The sequence below is a fragment of the Neomonachus schauinslandi genome, chromosome 8 (assembly GCF_002201575.2).
Source record: "Neomonachus schauinslandi chromosome 8, ASM220157v2, whole genome shotgun sequence".
Classification (NCBI taxonomy): Eukaryota; Metazoa; Chordata; class Mammalia; order Carnivora; family Phocidae; genus Neomonachus; species Neomonachus schauinslandi.
This window is the reverse complement of record NC_058410.1, coordinates 77,357,766-77,379,065: the sequence shown is the minus strand read 5'-3', so window position 1 is coordinate 77,379,065 and position 21,300 is coordinate 77,357,766. Positions and strand designations below refer to the sequence as shown.

General features: G+C 42.0%; 2 protein-coding genes across 3 annotated transcripts in view; one reads left to right on the top strand and one right to left on the bottom strand.

The window, feature by feature from the left end:
* Positions 1–226: 226 nt before the first annotated feature.
* The window catches only part of BCKDHB (branched chain keto acid dehydrogenase E1 subunit beta), a 213,031-nt gene continuing 191,957 nt past the window's right edge, over positions 227–21,300 (top strand). Inside the window, exons 1-3 of one of the 2 annotated variants that reach the window (XM_021693184.1) lie at positions 227–458; positions 13,596–13,673; positions 15,128–15,196. In XM_021693184.1, the coding sequence (XP_021548859.1) occupies positions 263–458; positions 13,596–13,673; positions 15,128–15,196 (343 nt within the window). In that variant the 5' untranslated portion in view covers positions 227–262. Of the gene's footprint in view, positions 459–12,250; positions 12,439–13,595; positions 13,674–15,127; positions 15,197–21,300 lie in introns of those variants that run through there. The other variant, XM_021693185.2, reaches the window with a different exon arrangement.
* Positions 6,517–8,067, bottom strand: LOC110583116 (ADP-ribosylation factor-like protein 1). The gene has a single exon (XM_021693186.2). The coding sequence runs from the start codon at positions 7,870–7,872 to the stop codon at positions 7,327–7,329; it is 546 nt and encodes a 181-aa protein (XP_021548861.1). The 5' UTR covers positions 7,873–8,067; the 3' UTR covers positions 6,517–7,326.

Sequence of the window (21,300 nt, the reverse complement as noted above, 5' to 3'; positions counted from 1 at the left end):
AGGCTCCACCTCCAGGGACAATTTCATTGGAGATCACCTGCTCGCTCGCCCCCGCCCCAGCTCCTCTTCCGCATGCGCTCTACAAGCAAACACCCCTGGCCTCCTCTCGTCCCCTTCCCCACCCCCGAATTCCTAACTCCGATTGGTCCGTTTCATGGGTCCTCCCCTTGGGCCCAACCAATAAGGAAGTCGTCTCGGTGCTCCGCCCTCTCTGCCTGCCGGGTGCGGCGGCGTAGCTAGCAAACCCGGTTTGCAAGTGGGGATGGCGGCGTTAGCGGCGACTGCGGGCGGGCTGTTGAGGCTACGTGCGGCCGGGGCGGAAGGACAGTGGCGTCGGCTTCGAGGCGCGGGGCTGCTGCGGGGCTTGCTGCAGCCGGACTCGGCCACTGGGGTTGCGGCGCAGAGGAGGCATGTGGCTCACTTCACTTTCCAGCCGGACCCGGAGCCCCAGGAGTATGGTGAGCTAGGGACTGCCCTGTCTGCTCCTGGTGCAACCCAGCCTCCCAGGCCTGTGGGGGCCTCGCAAGGAGGGCCACCCTGCTTGTGTGGGCGGCGGCCGGCAAGCTGATCTTGCATCTTGGTGTAATTCCTGCCCTGCTTTCTGGAGCCTCCCTACTTTAGGGTCTGACTGTGGTTTCCTCGTCGCTCTATTTTTGTGACTGTACAACCCTCGAGAGGCATTCCCTCAGAACCCTCGAGATGGGTGAGAGGGCATACCGCAGTCTGGAAGGGCAGAGGGTGGAGGGGTGGTGCCCAGGGAACGCCTCCTTTTCTCAGTTCTCCGTCCTTACTTTCCCAGCCTTGGCCCTAGGTGTTGTCCCAGTTTGTCCGGACCTGGGCCATTAACTGCAGGCACCGGTATTTAAAAGAGAATTTTTTTCGTATTCTTTAATAATGATGATGATGATTTTTTTTCTTATTCTTTAATAATGATGATGATAATAATATTATTATTTTTGCTTTGGCAGGGAAGAGGAAGTGGAAGGACTAAGTAATTGAATTGATTTCCCCAAAGTCATAGAACAGGTTGTTCCTGGAGATGGGAAAGAATCCCAGGTTTCCCATTTGAGCCTAGCAATGAGCCTGGGCTGGGCTAGGCTGCCACTTACCTAAGGAGGGGGTAATTGATGAAGGTGAGGGGAGGAGGAGGCCATCTAGTACGCTCATTGGTAGGAAGGGCACGTAGCAAACTCCTCACAGTATGACAGTTGCATGACTTTTACCATTTCTTCTGCAAGTTATATGTAATCTCTGAAAGATCTAGTGTCTATTACCAGAACAATGGAAACAATAAGAGAACATTTACTTTTTCCTTGTCTGATAACTTCTCACATGCTAGATCTGTTATTTTTGGAAGGGTGCCTATACTTGTGAATAATAGGCATGAATATATATTGAGTGCTTACCATAGGCAGGGACTGTGCTGAAAAATTTACATTCATTATTTCATTGGATGCTTAGGACAACCTTTAGAGGTAAGTGATGTTAACTGAAGTCTTGAGATAGTTTGTCCAAGGTTACACAGATAAGTTAGTGATAGCTTCCGCTTTGGATTTTAATTATTTAGAATCTAGAGCTTCCATTCTAAACAATGTGCTATAATGCATGCAGAAATAATTTACTAAGAGGTGTACCACTTTTGTGAAACAGTAGATACCATAAAAGTGAATAGCAATTTTTTCTCACCAACAGGATGAACCTTGAGTTCTGTCTTGAAAGCAAAGAAACTTTAGCCCAATACTCGAGAAATAGAATATAGGTCTTCTTAATCTCCCCAGCCTCCTTCCATAATTGTGAAATTACTAAAATCCAGGTAGAATGATAATCGCGTTTATATGTTTGTCCTTATAAAAATAAAAATAAATGCATGTTACAGATAATTTGGATAATAGAAAAAAGTAAGAAAAAGTAATCTCACCATTCACTACTATTTGTAAATACTGCTAACATTTTGGTGTATATCCTTCCAGGTATTTCCTTTCAGTTTAGTGGAATTAAATTATTCCATTGATCAAATTAGCAGAATTAAATTTTTCCTGTAACTGTAGTTTTAACGCAGATACAATCTGCATTACTTAATCAGAAGTATTTCCCCATATGATTACATAGTTTTCATAACCTTCTTTAGAAAGCGGTATGTTCAGGGTGCCTGGGTGGCTTAGTTCCTTAAGCATCTGCCTACGGCTCAGGTCATGATCCTGGGATTGAGCCCCGCACTGGGCTCCCTGCTCAGCAGAGAGCCTGTTTCTCTCTCTCCCTCTGCTTGTGTGCTTTCTCTCTCTGTGTCAAATAAATAAAAAAAATTTTAAAAAAAAAGGGGGGGGGGGCGACATGTTCCATGGAGTATAAACACTCTAGTGGTTCAGATCTTGGCCCTAGAATCAGATTGTCCTAGGTTTGGTTTTGGCCCTGCTACCTATGATTTTGGATTACTCACTTACCGTCTCTAGGCTTCAGTTTCTTTGTAAGTAAGGATTTTATAATAATACCTACTTCAGAGATTGTTACAAAAACTAAATATAGACAGTTGTGTACAATGTACTTAACCCAGTTTGACTACTAAGAAGCACTCACTCAATAAGTGGAAACTGTTAAATAATTACCATTATGCTTTTGTTTTACACTTCTGTGCTGTTATAAATAATGTGGTTAGAAACATTTCATGTATCCTTTATGTATCTGAGATTATTTCTTTAGAATAAAGTCCTAGGGATGAGATTTCTGACTCAAGATAGGAACAGTTTAATGGATTTTTAATACATAGTTCAAATTATAGTTTATACTTCCATCTGCATGTATAAGAGTCTGAGTATTGGGTGTCATGATAAAATCACAGTCGTGCTGTGATACTGTGATTTATAATAAGAAATACATATTGGTCTTTGTCCCCTTTTCCTGGCACAGAGCTCCTAAACCTTTGCAATTCCCTTTGATGAGAGCAATAAAGGTGCCTTGTTACGCTGGTGGTAACTTTTTGAAAGCTCCTAGTTCATCTAAGGATGGAAGCTGGTCACTAGAGGAATCGATCGTGTGATTTCAGTCCCACCCCCGACCTCTGCGGAGGGGAATGGTTCTGGAGGTTGAATGAATTTAATCAGTCATGACTATGTAATGAGACCTCCTTTGAAAACCCAAAAGGATGGGGTTCAGAGAGCATTTGGGTTGGTGAATAGGTAGAGATTCAGGGATAGTGGCATGCTCAGAGAGCGTGGGAGCTGTGCCCTTGACCCATACCTTGCCCAATGCATCTCTTCCATCTGGCTGTTCCTGAGTCATGTCCTTTTATAATAAACCAGTAATCTTGTGAGTAAAATATTTCTCTGAGTTCTGTGAGCCGTTCTAGCAAATTAATTGAACCCAAAGAGGGAATGGTGGGAACCTCCAATCTATAGCCAGTGAGTCAGAAGCATGGGTGACAACCTGGACTTGTGATTGGCATGTGAACTGGGAGGTGGGCACAGTCTTATGACTGAGCCCTTAACCTGTGGGGTCTGACACTAACCCCAGACAGATGGTGTCAGAATTGGGTTGCATTGTAGGGCACCCAGCTGGTGGTGCAGAATTGCTTGGTTGTGTGTTAAAAAAACACACAGATTGGAATTGGGATCAAAATTGTGTGTGTGCACGCATGCTTGGGTGTGTTGTTCTAATTGCACTTTGTTATAATATGTACTTGTTTTATTTCTATTAAGGAATAATTACCAGATATGTGTTTGCCAGATTTATTTTCTCTTGTGAATTGGATGTTCCTCGTCTTTGCATATTTAAAACATTATATGCCTAGTAATTTTGTCTATCAGTACGAATCCTATCTACCATTACTGAACAACTGTCTATTCCAGGTGTGATAGACATCAGTCTATAATCCTCACAGTAACCTTGTGACCTAGAGAGTGTTATGCTCATTTTATAGATGAGAAAATTGAAGCTCAGAGATGTTAGTGGCTGGCTCAAGTCTGAGGAGTAGCAGGGCCAGAATGTGAACCCAAATAGGTCTATCTTCAGAGCCTCTCACACTACTGTTCTGCTCATGTTTTGTATATTAAAGATATTAATGAAGATAGTAACTCTTTGTCTTTCATGTATGCTACAAATAGTTTTATTTTTAAAATTTTGGTTATTTTTACATATGAAAGAGACTGCTTAAATAGAGTGATGGTCAGGGTCGACTCTGAGGAGGTGACATTTAAGCTTCACCATGAGGAATGACTAAGGAATTACCTCCAACGTAGAAGAACAGTGTTCTCCTGGAAGGAAAAAGGGCAAGCAATGGGGAAGCCCCCATTGTGAGGTAGGCTTGTTCTGTGGCGTCTGGAAAAGCCTTTGTGGTTACGCTGGGGGAGGCAGGCCACTCTCAGAAATCAAGGGTAGACCAAAGAATCTCTTTCTGTGGGGATGAAGGTCTTCTTTCCAGCATTAGAATTTGTAGAGAAGGGAACAACAGGAGCAAAGAGCGGCCAGAAAGCATAGGCTTTTATGAGGAATGAGAAGGAGTGAGTTCGTTTGGAGGAAAAAGAGGAGGGGTAGGAAATAAGTTTGGAAAGCCAGAAGAAAGGTTGGGGGAGAGAAAAGATTGAATATATCCAATGTAGCTTACACTGTGCTGGGTGCGTTACATTCAGGTTCAGGTTTGATTCTGTGGGCTGGGGAGGGCCATCGCTTGCTTATAGGTAAGAGAGTGACTTGCGATGTGCTCGTGCATTGTTATGAGGAGAGTTTATAGAATTGATTAATGAAGGGAAAGTAAGGAGACAGAGCGATCAGAGGGATATTGTACTGTCCATGTGAGAGGATATAATTGTTCAAAGGTTGGGGGGTGTCAGCGGGGATGATTGTGTGTTTTGGAGGCATTGACTAGATCTGGTGCTCTTTTGCCTGTGGGGGCTGAGGGGAAGGGGTATCAAAGATGACTTCACATTTTTAGCCTGGGATGCCGAAAGGAGGGTGAGTGGTGGTATCACTGATACAGATGAGGGATGCTGGAAGAGAGAAACACGTTTTTGGAGAGAGGATGACTTAGGTTTGGATGTGTTGATTGGATGTTTTAGTGCGTTTGGGCTGCTGTAACAAAAGTACCATAGACTGGTGGCTTATAAACATCAGTAATTTATTTCTCACAGTTCTAGAGGCTGGGAAGTCCAAGATCAAGGAATTGACAGATTTGGCGTCTGGTGAGGCCCTGCCTCTTGGTTCTTAGCCGGCTGTCTTCTCACTGTGACCTCACATAGTGGAAGGGAGCTCTGTGGGGTCTCTTTCTATAAGGGCATGAATCCCATTCAGGAGGGCTCCACCTTCATGACCTGTTCATCTCCGGAAGCCCCATGTCCAAGTACTGTCATGCTGGGGATGAAGTTTCAACATACGAATGTTGAGGGGGAGGACACAAACATTTATTCCATAGTATTGGAAGTGTTGGCAGAAAATAGCATTATGAGGTAGGCTCATCTGAGTGTTAGTCTGGCACCAACACAACCATGTCAAAAGTTGGGAACCTTTGAGACTAGATAATTCTCTCCATGTGTCTTTTCCCTGTCTTATTTAGAATTGCCCCAAATCGAGTCCTTCTTGTGTTTTCTCTTCCTACTTTGTTTTCTTCTTCTGACTTTATCATTGTTCATCCAGACTTTTCCATGGTACCCCGAAGAATGGTAATAATGATGGCAGACACTTTTATCAGAGCTTACCAGGTACCAAACACTATTCTGAGTGCTTACATGTAGCAATTCATTTAATCCTCTTGTAACAGTGCTGTGATAGAGATCCTGTTATCATCCACATTTTATGGTAAAGAAACTTAGATGCAAATAGGTTTTAAATGGTTAAACTTCTACTTTTTTTTTAAGTTTTCATTTATTTGACAGAGAGAGAGAGTACAAGCAGGGGGAGTGGCAGAGGGAGAGGGAGAAGCAGGCTCCCTGCTGAGTAGAGAGCCCAATGCGGGGCTTGATCCCAGGACCCTGGGATCATGACCTGAGCCAAAGGCAAACGCTTAACCATCTGAGCCACCCAGGCGCCCCTAAACTTATACTTTTTTTTTTTTTAAGATTTTATTTATTTCATTTGAGAGAGAGAGTGAGTGAGAGGGGTAGGGGTGGGGAGGAGCAGAGGGAGATGGACAAGCAGACTCCACACTGAGCGTGAGCCCAATGCAGTGCTTGATCTCACGACCCTGAGATCATGACCTGAGCTGAAATCAAGAGTCTGACGCTTAATCACCTTAACCCACGTGCCCCTCTACTTTTTGACATTTAAACTTCCTTCATTGCACTGTTTTGCTCCCCAAGAACACATCTGGGCCTCTCCCCTGTCCCTGATTTTAGGCATTATGTGTATGTATAGGTTTCTTTTTTTTTTTTTTTTTTTTTTTTAATTTCCTTTAATACATTGTGGATTCCATCAAATATAACCATTTAGGATTGTTTTTACTACCTCTAGTAGTACAGACAAATTTATAGAAATTATTTTGAATGTACCGTGTCTACTTCAATTAGCATAATTTTATTTACGCTATTAAGGTTGTGTTACCAGTGTTGACATTTTCAGGAATTTATGGTATACTTTATGGGATGAGCTTGACAATGAAATCTCACTTTCAGCCCTGTTCTGACTTCACTAGCAGGTGGCCCTGAGCAAGCCAACTTATCAGAACCTTGGGTCCATGTCCATAAAATAAAGACATTACAACCTGTCCTACCTACATCACAGGGTTCCTGTATATATGAAAAATTTTTTGGCTACTATAAAGTACTATAAAATGACAATTACAGACGTCAGTGAGGTTAACCACCAAAATAATTTTTCAGCTTCATGCCTATACCCAAAAGCTTTTAAACAAAACAGCTTAAATAAAGTGGTCATTAAACAAATGAAGACTGTATTACCCACACTGTGTTCCTACTCTACTAAGTCTAATCTTTGGAAGAACTTAATTCATTTTAGGGGAAAAAAATCTGAGTTAAGATATTTATTAGTGTATACAAACAAGCGGCAACCACTAATTCAAAAATAGGAGGGTTTTTCCTCAATAAGAGTACATTCTTTAATAGGACTCTATTTGAATAAGAATTCCTTACAAATAGAATATATACTTAAGAAAGCAAGGAAAGATTTTACATTACACAGAACAGACATTCAGTTGGTTCAATCATGGGTGAACTACCCTTCCAACCAAATACTTATTTTTTATATTTATTACAAATATTGCAGTCAGTTCAGTATATGCCAATAATCACACAGTTTTAACATTTAGTAGCATGAAGCACACTTAACTGTTTCCAAAGGGATATGTGATGGAGTCTTCATTTCACAGGGGTAGAAGTGATTGAATTACTGTCTGCTCTTTAACGTTTCAACTAACCATTCCATTGCCTCATCAAGACCAGTGCCTTTGGTTGCTGAAGTTTTGAATATTTGCCATTTTCGGTCCTTCAACACAGGTAACCCAAGTGAATTTGCCATCTCTGAGGGAGTCATGGCCTGTTCCATGTCCTGCTTATTTGCAAACACCACTAAAATGGCTTTTCTCAGTTCTTCTTCCTCCAACATGGCAACTAACTCTGATTTGGAAATGCCGATTCTGTCTCGGTCACAACTGTCTACTACATAAATGACTGCATCTGTGTTTGAATAGTAACATCTCCAGTATGGCCTGATACTTGTCTGTCCTCCTAAATCCCAGACTTGGAATTTAAGGTTCTTGTATGTTACCGTCTCAACATTAAATCCAATAGTAGGAATAGTAGTAACGACTTCTCCAACTTGTAATCTGTATAAAATTGTAGTTTTTCCTGCTCCATCTAATCCCAAAATTAAAATCCTCATTTCCCGGGTTCCAAACAGACTGGAAAAAATACTTGAGAAAAAGCCACCCATGATGAACCGCCTGTCCGCCCTTATCGGTGGTGAGAGACAGGCCCCCGGCCTTGGCAGCGACTCCTATTCGAGCCTAGGCGCCGCCACCTCTGCTCGCCTTGGCCTATGGCTCCGGCTCCCAGGCGGATCCCTTGGAAGTCCGGTCGGCCACCAACTTCCACGTCGGACTCCCGGCGTGGGCGGGAGCGACAGGCCGCGGCGACTATCTATGTATAGGTTTCTTTATTCATTGTATGCATTTTAATTTTCTCCTGGATACTAAACTTTGTGCCAGGTGCTTAGCACAAAATACAAATGTGGATATGGACCCGTGCTCATGGAATTTGAAGTCTAGTGGGGGAGATGGACAACAAATAGCAAGCAAATGCATACTTAAATCAATCCCAGTTGCAATAAATGACCTATAGGAAATGTTCCGGTGCAGGAAAAAAGAATAATAGAGATCTAGTGAGACCCCTAAGAAGAGGTAGCATTTAACTAGGCTCTAAGGGATCACGAAGGAGTATCCAAAGAGGTGTGAAGGGGGTGCCAGGCAGAGGACCCAGTGTGCATGAAGGTCCTGATGCTGCAGGGAGCTTGGTTTGGGGAATTGAGAGAAGAGTCAGGTGCTGAGCCTTGGGGATAATGGTACACAATAGGACTTCTGAGGTGGGCAGGTATGAGATCAAGCAGGGCTTTGTGGACATGATTTGGAGTGGGGCTTTATTCTGGGTGCAGTCAGAGAACTTAGAAGGATTTTGAGCAGAGGAGTAACATGAAATGCAGTACTTTTTAGGACTTAATTGTAGTAGCCCTTTGTTGAATGAGCGGTGAAGGAGTAGAAGTGAGGAGGTGGTACTATGGACTGAATGTATCTTCCCCATCCCCTCATTCTTATGTTGAAACCCTAATCCCCAGTGTGGTTGTATTTGGAGATGGGGGTCACTGGGAGGTAATTAGGTCGTGAGGGTGGAGCCTTCGTGAATGGGATTAAAGCCCTTATAAGGAGAGACACAAGAGAGATTTTCTCTTCCACCATGTAAGGATGCAGCAAGAAGATGGCCTTCTGCAAACTAGGAAGAGGGTCTTCATCAGGAACTCACCTTGGTCTTGGACTTCCCAACCTCCAGAAGAGTGAGGAAGAAGTTTCTGTTGTTTAAGCCTCTCAGTCTGTTGCTGTAGCAGCCAGAGCTGGCTAAGACAGGACATTAGGAGGTGGTTTTCAGGAACAGGAAAGAGATGGTGAGTTCTGGAATTCGGACATTGTAGCACTAGATTTTAAGCTATATTTTGGAAGTAGTATATATCCAAAGATATATCCAAAGTATATATCTTCGGAAGAAGCTATATTTTGGAAGTAGGATTGGATGGATTGGATACAAGAAATGAATCAAAGGAAGACATTCAAGGGTGCTTTCTCAATTTCTGGCTTGGACACTTGAGTTGAGGATAGTGCTGTTTGCTAAGATGGAAAAGACTGGTTTTGGGAGCAGACATCAAGAGTTTAGTTGAGTGCTTACTGAATTAGAAAAGCCTGACACCCAAGTTGGGAACTGGCGACTGTTGGATGTAAGTCAGAAGCTCAGAGGAGAGGTCTGGACTGGAGAAACCCATTTGGGAGTCACCAGCATACAGAAGAATTTAAAAACCATTTAGAGACCGACCGAGTAGGGAAGTATCCAGCCGAAGGAAGGGAAACAGCTGTAGCTCATCATACCAGGACATGTTACCAGGTGCCCTGAGATGGGGGACCCAGGGCTCCTAGCCATAGTCTCTTCAACTTTAAAGCTTTCTTAGGTCTTCCCAATTTTGGCCTCAGGTGGCAGTCTCCCCACCCCCCTTCTCTACGGGCACTTTAAAAAGGCATTTATGATTATAGATCCTTCATTTATATTTTAATACAAAATGTTCTGTCCCTCATATTTGAATTCTCTATGAAACTTACTTTATGGGGTAGAGGTTGGGAAACGCTGTAATAGGGATTAGAATGGATAGAGGTACGTATGTGGCACAAACAAAGGGATTCCTGGAGGACAGGGCACCTGTGGGGCGGGGGTGGTGGGTAGAAGAGGTTTTGTTGGGAGAAAATAGGTAGTTTCTTAGGAATCTTTCCATTTCACCGTGTGGTTAGTGCCAGATTATGCCACTAAAATCATTCCTCCATCATGCTTCAACGGGCATGTCCTGATTGTCATGTGTGGGTTAGGCACTAAGTGCTGAGCTTTCTAAGGAATATGACATGAAAATGCTATGCTATCCAGGTGTATACCAAGGACTAGGCAGCTCAGAGGAGGGCCAGTGCTGAATGTGCTGGCAGAACCTTTGGTTTCTGAAAGTAGACCCTCACTTTCCATATCACAGCTGTGTATTTTTATTTGTTCATGGTCTAACTACAAAGGCACTTAACTGTCTGCCTGCCCTGCTGTTGACCTTGTTTATTTCTAGACACTGCTCCTTGGGCACCTATTTGCCCCTTTTGTCTCGATCCTCTAGTTCTGTGGAAGGCTTCTCCCTTCAGTGCTACTGCATACTGAAGAGTTATTCAGAATAACTGAATTATCCACCTCAGTATCACTTCTGCCTCATTCCCCCTCCCCTGCAGTCTGACTCTGAGTTGTAACATCGGTAGATATTTTTTCCTACTGTATTTCTTCCTCTTTAAGTGGTTGATTAACAATTTACTTTGTATATTTTATCTTTATTGAACTAGCCTCATATGTTTCTTTGTTCAGTCATTCATTCAACAAATATTTATCGAGCACCTACTACGTGGCAGGCATTGTTATAAGCACTAAGCATGTACTTCTGATCAAAAGCAGGTAAGAATCCCTGCCCTCTTGGGGCTTCTGTTCCATTGTGTTCCTTATATTCCAGCGACACTACATTACATACCACTTTATCTTTGCAGCAGTGATAATGACCTGGTTTTTCACAATGCTCTACTTAGGACAGGTTCAAGTGATCGGCTCACTCCATCCGTAAAGCTATGTTTTACCGATTGGTATCCATTAGCTGGTATCCCTGACTAGGGAAATTGCACTGCTGTGTCCATTTTTGTTTTGTTTTAACTTTTTATCTTGGAAAGAAGAGTTGTCAGTCTGGTTTTGAAATTTAGCAGCCATTTATTAATACTGGTAATTGTATGATTTGGCAGCAGTGTTAAAAAAAATTTAATAATTTTTTAGTGTTCATAGTTAGACGTGCTACAGGTACATACTTTATCATGAGAGAACATAGGCATATCTTATCAATGATCTTTAATATAACCTGTAGGAGAATAAGTAATTCTAAGGTGAATAAATATTTAAAGTGATCTCACATGTGAATAATTTGTGATTTCTTCCCCACTCATTCACAGACCACACTGCAACTTTAAAAATAATTGAAAGATAGCTGTTGCGCTATTAAAATTTATTTAAATCTTTTAAAAGCATCTAGTAGCATAGCAGTTAATCCAAACCCCTAAAATTTTGCATCTATTTGAAAAAAAGTATTTAGGAGTGGAAATTTTTGTGCTTACATGGAAATAAAGCCTTTAAATACCCATACTTATAAATTACTTCCCTACAAGATGAGTAGATTCTTTGTGGGTAATTAAGCAATACCTTCCAGATTTACTTGGTATGATTTTTAGTATTAAAGTATTTGCCTTTTTTGTACTCCAAACTCGTTGAAGCAATGAAATAAGATGTCTTGGAGGCATTCAGGATTAATTCAGATGGTCAGCACACTTGAAATAAATGCCACTTTAGATGTTTAGGCATTTTTATCCTTCTTAGGTTCTTAGCTATGAACATCATAATAGACAAAAATCTTGCTTTAGGAAATGTATGAAATGGGAGAAAGAATGGGAATGTCACGGTGGTAGGATAAAAGGTTTGCCCTAAACCATTGTCATCTGATGCCGCGTACCAATAAGCACTTTTAAAGAGGTTTTATACAGTGGAGAAGGATTTAAGGCAAGTATCTATTAAATGATATAGCCTTAGCCTGAAGAAAAATAGATTATGAGTCATGGACATGTGGTGTGATTATGTATCCTTTGGCATACATGGCATAACAATACTTTCTGGAATGAATTCCTATTATCCTCATCAAGAATAAGAGTAGCTTTGTATTTTTTTTTTTTTAAAGATTTTATTTATTTATTTGACAGAGAGAGACACAGCAAGAGAGGGAACACAATCAGGGGGAGTGGGAGAGGGAGAAGCAGGCTTCCCGCCGAGCAGGGAGCCCGATGCGGGGCTCGATCCCAGGACCCTGGGATCATGACCTGAGCTGAAGGCAGACTCTTAACGACTGAGCCACCCAGGTGCCCCAGATTTGTATTTTTTTTTTTTAAAGATTTTATTTATTTATAAAAATAAGAGTAGAAACAGGCCTTTATTTTCGGCAGAGAGGGCAGCAGGGCAGATCCAAGTGGGCATTGCCCAGACCTGAAGCCCGGGCATTCGGCAGTGTGGAAGGGGTCAGAGCAGGTAGCGAGTCAGAAGGTTGAGTATCAGTGGATGATGGACGATGTCATAAATCAGAGCGTGCTGTGGATCCAGGCTGGGCTTGGGACGAAGATGGGTCTCCAGGATAAGGGTGAGTGGCCAGTGTGTGTGACAGCCAGAGTGTTGATGGTACCGTTGTGACCCACACTGAATTAGGCCGTGGCTTTTGGGACACAGCAGGCTACCGAGGAACACAGAGGTTAGATGGGACCGTAGTCAGGGTAATTAGCAGGTGTTCAAGGGATTTGCTGCCAGCATGGCTGTGGGTTAAAGTGAACACTGATGCACAGATCAGGCCCTAAAGTGAAGGTGGCCTGTGGATCAGAGAAGATTCAGGCAGAAGCTTTTCTCTGCCCTGAAGAGTGTTTTTGGAGAGGAGCTGACCCCAAGTTCTGGGCAGCACCAAGACTGAAAGCTCTAAAGTAATGATGTTCCTGAATTCTAACATTTGGAACTTTATTAAATAAAGTTTTATACCATTCAAGATAATACCAAGGTCAGGATGAAGGACACGGGCAAAGTCCAGTTTCTAATAATAAATAGCTCCTATTTATTTAGCACTCATTATGTCAGGTACTGTCCTAAGTGCTTTCCATGTACTGTTCCATTTCACCCTCCTATCAACCTATTTAGGGAGCCAGAGATTGGCTTGAGAAATAATACTTGAGCAGTAAGACAGTAGGAATTAGTCAGCCTGGTGTGTCGAGGCATGGGCTTGTAGTACTCTCCAAACACCAGCAAGTTCTGAGTGCTCAAGTTTATCATTAGCCTTCCTCCCTCATTGTTTCATGGCCCATGGCTATTTACTGTTACTGGCATATTTAACATGTGCCTCGGGTCATGTGCACTTTTAATGATGTATTTAACCCCTGTCCAGAGTGTCTTCCCAGACCACTTTTACTCTGGCTGTTTCCCTTTTCCGACTTCCCATCACTTTTATTTATTGTCTCTACACATTTGGTGACTTGATTAAATTCCTTTTTCCTTTTTTATACTTGTTTTTTAATTGCTTAATATGTGTAAATTTTGCTTCATCATCAAGCGCAGAAGTCTATATTGCTTTTGTACTTTCCACAAAACTAGCCTCATTGTGAATAATCCAATAAATTCACATAGTGTATTCTGTATCTTCCTTTCTACTTTGATTTTAATCATGTTTTAATCAACTTTTAAGAAACTAGTTATTTTTTTATACATCTTGCAGTGTAGGAATGTTACTTAAAAATTTTTTTCTTTAAATTTTCACAGGGCAAACTCAGAAAATGAATCTTTTCCAGGCGGTAACAAGTGCCTTGGATAACTCATTGGCTAAAGATCCTACTGCAGGTAAACTTCCTTTTTGTGTGAGTGTGGTAGCTGTGTTAATTCAGAATTGAAAATTTGCTGGAAATATTGCGTCTGAAGCTCAACGGTTAACATTATGTCTCCCTGAAAATTTTTAAAAGATCTGATCAAATGATTAAGGTTAAATAATCAGATTATGATATTAACACATTTTTAAAAATCAATTCATTATGAATTAGTTCTCATGTATATCTAACATCATCAAGTCAACTTTCTCCCATAGTATGTGTGGTCCTGATATTATATTAATACTTTCTGGATTAATACCTACCGTGTACTTCTGTTTCTCCAGCATATAGAAAAAAAATGGGAGGTACCACTTCATTCAGATTTATGAATCTGTTTATGAAATGAAGATTTGATTCCATGCTTTCCTTTGAGATACATTGTCATCCCACTTACAAGATTTTTTTGAAATACCTTTTATATTTGTAAATAACTTTATCTTATCAAATTTAATTATTGGTATAAAAACAGTTCTGTATGTTTTCTAAATTTGGTTGGCTTTACTTCATATATATATGTATTAGTATATATAAATATATATATTTAGTATACCTTGGGCTTCCACTTGAGAATCCCTGGTTTTAAGGTAAAGCAAAGTAGAGGTTATTTGTTAGGAGGAAGTGAGAGCTACACTAGTGGATGATGAGATCTTGCTTTGTTTGAATGTCATCTGAGAATGATTGATCTCAAAGAGTAAATAAGGGTGAATTGTTTTCCTAAGGTCCACAAAGCTGGTTAGGTGAGTTAATAAATTCAGCTCCATGAACACCCATTTTTATTGTCGTTGCCTTGCTCACTATCTCCCATCATACTTGCCTCCTTTCACACAATTTAGGTTCTTTTCCTACTTTGGACTGTTCTCTCACCTTGGAATGCTTTTCCCTCAGCCCTTCAGATTGTTGTCTTTCACTGTAGACCATGTAAGAAAGAGAACCACTGGTGGAGGACTTGAGCTTGGAGTGTGAGTCATAGTTCTGCCCCTTGCTTTCCTACTGGTCAAGTTACTTTACTACTGCTCTGGCCTCATTTTCTTCATGGGTAAAACAAGGTGACATTCTAGATCAGTGGTTCTTTGTCAGTTGGGGTGATTGTAATCCCCCTTCTTCCTTTATGTTTAACAACTTCTGGAGACACTTTTAGCGGTCACAACTGTGTGTGTGTGTGTTTTGGAGTGGGGGGCGCAACTGTCATCCAGTGGGTAGAGACCAGGGATGCTGCTCTCTGTCTACAATGCACAGAACAGGCTGCTACAATGAAAGAATTATTCAGTCCAAACTGTCAGTGATGTTGAAGTTGAGAAGCCTTGATTTAAACCTCGGATTCATTTGTTTTCTGATTTAAAGTGTAAACATTTAAATTACTTATTTTTTGTTGTCAGTATCACTTAAGGGTTATTAAATAAAACATGTTCTTTAAACATTGTTTTTCAGTAATATTTGGTGAAGATGTCGCCTTTGGAGGAGTCTTTAGATGTACGGTTGGCTTGCGAGACAAGTATGGTAAGTCACCATCTTTATATATGAATAGTATTCCTGTATAACTTTTCCTTAAATATCTTGAAGATACAAAAGATGCCTGTTCCATTGTTTGCCATATCCTTATTGTATAGATAGTTGTTGGTTTTTGTTTTTATTTTTGTTGTTTGGTTGTTTTCCATTTCCATAGCCATCCACAGAATCCTTTGGCCTAGATTTCTCCTGATGTGTTCTAATTGCAGTATCTCTCTGATCTGGTTCAGATCACACATATTATAGATGCCAAAGTCATCTTCATTAAATGTATTGTTTTTCATGTCATTCAAATCCAGGAAGCTTTGATCTCTTACTACTGCCTACCTTACCCAATTTTGATTCCTGTGTCTCTAGTTCAAGATTCTGCCCTACTGGTCTCTGTTAATAGATTTCATCTTTTATTACCTGTATTAGTCAGGGTTCTCCAGAGAATTAGAAGCATTAGGATATATATATATATATATATATTTGTAGCTATGTATGTGTGTATATATGTATGGGTATTATATATTCATCTATATCTATTTGTATTTATATGCATCCCTCTCTCTCTCTGTATCTATGTCTACACCTATATCTATATTGAGAAAGAGAGAGAGATTTATTTATTTATTTTTAAAGATTTTATTTATTTATTCATGAGAGACAGAGAGAGAGAGGCAGAGGGAGAAGCAGGCTCCCAAGGAGCAGAGAGCCCGATGCGGGACTCGATCCCAGGACCCCGGGATCATGACCTGAGCCGAACGCGGACGCTTAACCATCTGAGCCACCCAGGTGCCCGAGAGATTTATTTTTTAAGGAATTGGCTCACATAATGAGGGGGCTGGCAAGTCTGAAATCTGTAGGGCAAGCCAGCAAGCTGGAAACCCAGGCAGGGTTTCTATGTTGCAGTCTTCAGGCCGAATTTCTTCTTGTTGGGGAAACCTGTCTTTTTTCCTAAGGCCTTCAAATGACTGGGTGAAGCTCATCCATATTAGGAAGGGCCATCTGCTTTACTGAAAGTCTAGTGATTTAAATGTTAATCACATCTAAAGAATACTTTCACAGCAATATCTATACTATTTGACCAAACAACTGGGCACCATCATCTAGCCGAGTTGACACATGAGATTTACTATTCCCTCTTCCAAAAAACAAAAAAAAATTCACCATCCCATTATCCTTCCACACGTCTTACCTCAGCTGATCTCTGTCTTTTGCTTGGCATGTGATTGATTTCTGCCTATTGCTTTTACTCATTTCATTTGACTCAGACTTCAAACAGTGCATTTTGGCCCATCCAAGCATCCTCCCTCCTGACTTGCTGTGTAAGGAATATATTTCAACTCCTTACTGTTAGGGGTGACTTTGAGGTGATTTGACTTTTCGTTTCTTCTTTCAGTCTTACCTAAACTGGAAGTCAGCAAAGTGCTTAAGTTTAGGGGGAAGAGTAGACATCTACCTTTCTTTTTACCTTTGCCACTGCTCTCCAAAGAAAGAGACAGGAGAGGGCGCCTGGGTGGCTCAGTCGGTTAAGCGACTGCCTTCGGCTCAGGTCATGATCCTGGAGTCCCGGGATCGAGTCCCGCATCGGGCTCCCTGCTCGGCGGGGAGTCTGCTTCTCCCTCTGACCCTCCCCCCTCTCATGTGCTCTCTGTCTCTCTCATTCTCTCTGTCTCAAATAAATAAATAAAATCTTTAAAAAAAAAAAGAAAGAGACAGGAGAAAGCAGTGGGACAGGACTCAGAAAATCAACCTGCTATAAAGAGAAGAGAACTATAAGCAAGGTGGAACATGATGCCATGAAGTCCTGGATTCAGATATAACACAACCTCAGAGAAGAGTGGAAAAAGAAAGAACAACAATTAGGAAAAAAAAAATCCGAAAGCTGTTTAGAGATTGAGATAGTTGGGCCAATCTCAACTGTCTCACACTATCTCAGTTAGTTCCAGCTAATTCAGGTGCCTACAAACTTCAGCTCTTTAAAAAAAAATTGAAAAGCCTTTATATACATTTGATTTCAAAAGCAATGTATATGCATTGAAGAAAATTTGGAAAATATAGAAAAGCATAAAGGAGAAACATAAAATTGTCCATACTTCCAAAGATAACCTAGAGAAAACCATGGTACCCCTCTTGGTTTACACACTTCTAGATCATATTTGAATATATCTGAATATGTTTGCATATATTAACTAATGTTTAAAACATTGAATTATACTTTTGTTTTCTTCCTAGGATTTTCAGCTCCGCTTACATTGCCCACCTGTTCTTGCATGTTGTCTACTTTATCCATTGGAACCCTTTACATGTTCATCATAGTTGTTTTAAATCCCTGGTCTGGTAATTCCAATCCCTGCCCTGTCTGGTTCTGATGCTTGCTCTGTCTCCTCAAACTGTGATTTTGCCTTTTGGTGTGCCTTGTAATTTTCTCTCGCTAGATGGACATGATGCACTGGGTGAAAGGAACTGCTGTAAATAGGCCTTTAGGGATGTGGTGATGAGGTGTTTGGGGAAGGGAAGCATTCTGTAGTCCTGTGATTAGGTCTCAGTCCTTTATTGAGCCTATGCCTCTGGACTGTGAACTTCATAGGTCTTTTTTTCTCTCTCTCAGGTGGGACAGGAGGGCTGTTGCTGCCTGGATTTGGGCATTGTCCTTCCCCCAGGTCAATTACACTCTGACAATAAATACCCAGGTTTCCCTTGATGTCAGGCCTTTTTAAGAAGGGAGTGTTCTGGCGTATTTCAAAATGGTTCCTTGTCTGCTTCCCCAGCTGGAAGCAAGAGGGGATTTTTCTCCTGTGTTTATCCTAGGAATCTGGTCGAGCTCCTGGAGGTAAGCCTCACAATATTGGGGAGGCCTCCTTAGGACTGGGTCCTTGGAGTTTTTTTTTTTTTTTTTTTTTTTTTTTTAAAAATTTTTTTTTTTTTTTTTGGGGGAGAGAGAATGAGAGACAGAGAGCATGAGAGGGAGGAGGGTCAGAGGGAGAAGCAGACTCCCTGCCGAGCAGGGAGCCCGATGCGGGACTCGATCCCGGGACTCCAGGATCATGACCTGAGCTGAAGGCAGTCGCCCAACCAACTGAGCCACCCAGGCGCCCTGGGTCCTTGGAGTTTTTAACTCTCAGGCTTGTTTGCACTGAGCCTCCAGCAACTCCTCAATTACAGTTCAAGTTTTCCTTCCCTGGCACTGGCTCTCACAGTGGTTTTTACTCCTTAGTCCCAGCTCTGGTAAGTCAAGATTTCCCGTATTCCTCTGTCTGTCTCTTCAGTCTCGAGGACAGCAGTTTGCTCTGTGTCCTCTCCTCTATCTCGGGTCCAAGAAGAGTTGTTCATTTTTCAGTCTGTGTGGCTTTTGACTTGCTGTTAGGACAGAGTGGCTACTTCCAAGCTCCTCACGTGTGGAATTGGAAACCAGAGGTCGAATTATAGTTGAGCTACTTAGGCTTGTCTACATCTGGTGTAGCTGTGCGGCTGCGCAGTTTCTCGCCTTGCTCTCCCTGTCTTGCCCTCGCCAGTGTGGTAGCGGGCCGAGTGCTTGTTGAGGCCGGCGAGGCTTCTATTGGCTGCCTGCCCAGGTTCTCATCTGTGGTGCTCTTCTGACTGCACCCATTCTGTCTGGGGCATGGCACCCCTGTCTCCCTGCTGCTCACTGGGGACTGGCGAATTTCTAAATCCAGTGTAGACCTCCGGCTTGAGCTTCACATCTGTGTTCTCATTATACCATGGCACATCATCACCTCGGTGTTCCAGTCACTTCAAACGCAGCATTTCCAAACTCCTATTTTCAGACTCTGCGGAGTGCATTGTCTCCACCCAGCAGATCCACAGTGACCATTGCACTTGCTATCTCGGTGACTGTGCCACTATCCGTTCAGTTACCTGAGCCAGAAACTGGGGGGCGGGATCTGAGTCTCTTCCTCCTTTCCCATTCTTTACCCCCAGTCATCTTCACAGTTTGTCTCTAAAGTGACCTCTCCTTTCCATTCTCACCTCCCTGGTCTGCCTTCAGATCCTTAATCATCTTTGCTTGGACAGTTTCACTGCTGTTCTTAGCAATCTGCCTCCCTCCAGTCCCCACCTGGCCGCCAGTGTGACCGTTCTAAAAGGCACATCTCATGGCAGCTTATACAAAAGACTCTGAGATCTGTCCTCTACCTACCTACCTGACCTCACCTCATTCAATTTATTTACCAATATTGAATCGCTAGATGTTTTCCCTAAGCCTCTGCTTTTTCCCCATTTCTCGTCCTTTGCACATGCCATTTGGATCTCTCTCATCCGATTCGCTGGTAAGCTCCGCTTTTGCCTTCAGAAGTTTCCTCTAGAAAGCTCTTCCTGACTCTCCAAGCAGACTCAGGCACTAGGTTTCACTGCTCAGATTTTATACCTTTTACATAGTGCAGGCTGCAGTGTCGTCTCCCCACCCACATCTCTGCCCCAGACAGTTTCTGGAAGGCCACGGATATTTAAGTCATCTGTGCATCCCAAGCTCCTCATATCGTGTCTGTCTGTACTTATGAAGTGGATGTTGTTGAGTGAACTTACCCTTCACTCTCTCACTAAGACAATGTCCCACTGCCTCAGAAAGGGGATTTCCTTATTTCCCTTTAATGATGTTTGGTTGGTCAGATTTTTTTCTTAAAACAGCGAGAAACTCTCACTTGAAAAAGTCCTCTACTCATCAAGGCACCTGCAGATTTAGGTCTCTACGACACGGGGCTGAGCTAATTAAGCACTAACTTTTAGCTGTATTGTCAGCTGCTGTGAATTTTTTTTTTCTTTTTTTAACAAACGCTTTAGGACTATGAATTGAAGTTTTGAATAATTCCAGGTTGGTCAATATGAACAGTGACCAGGTTGGTCACTGAGTGAATGTCAGTCTTCAGGAGCGAAGAATAAAGGAAGTGGTGAAGAGAAATCTATTAAAATAGAACTTTTCCCGGGCTCCTGGGTGGCTCAGTCAGTTAAGCGGCTGCCTTCGGCTCAGGTCATGATTCCAGGGTCCTGGGATCGAGTCCCGCATCGGGCTCCCCGCTCTGCAGGGAGCCTGCTTCTCCCTCTCCCTCTGCCTACTTGTGTTCTCTCTCTATCTCTCTGTCAAATAAATAAATAAGATCTTTAAAAAAAAAAATAGAACTTTTCCCATATTTAAAAAAATAGCATGTATCTTTTAAAAATAATTCTCTGCCCTTTTGAGTGCAGGCCAGGGATATTTAGCTGTCCAGAAGCCTGTCCGCTTAGTATTTTTTTTGAAGTTAAAAGCACTTGTATTTAAAAGATTATATTGATCTCGTTGAATACATGGCATTAAATGACATAGCAAAGAGCATCTTGCAAGGAATTGATTAGCTTTCTGGGGAGGAGCTGAATGTTGAAAGAGACTGGATCATGGTCAGTAGGTGGCAGCCTACACTTCTAAGTGAGGCTGTCCTTGCCGGCGGTACCAATACTCTGCCACGGCTGAGAAGCATTTTAAATCCCGTCAGAAGGGAGAATTTGAAGAATTGCGGGTTACTGACCTAATGTTGTGATGCTGAATGCTACTTGATATTAAAAAGAAGGAACTGTATAATAACGGACCATGCTATTAAAAAAAGGAGAGAGAGAGAGCTGTTTTGCACTGCAGATAATCCAGATGCGTGAGTATAGCACCATAAACCACTGTTCTCCTTCCTTGTCCTTTGATGGCACAAAATAGTAAGGGTGGTTTGAAAACTGAAAATAGATGGTCTAACCTCATTGACACATTGCACACCAAATATCAGCTTTAGGCTTTTTAAGCAAGGGCTCCCTTGCCCGGGAGCAGCAGTTCCCTAGGCGTGTCCTAGGGAAGCCTTGGGTAGGAGCAGGCAATTCAAATGGTAGGTGATTTTTTTAGGGTATGTGATTTTATGTTGAATACTACACATCCTTTCATTCATATAATGAGACAGATTCCACAGTTCCTACGGAACCTGTCCTCATTACTGTCGTTCTCTCTATGTTGTCTGTCTGTGTTTTAGTCACATAAGACTTTGGTATGTCAGGTTAAGCATATATTTTTTTAAAGATTTATTCATTCATTTGAGAGAGAGAGAGACATAGAGAGTGAGTGAGTGAGAGTGGGGAGG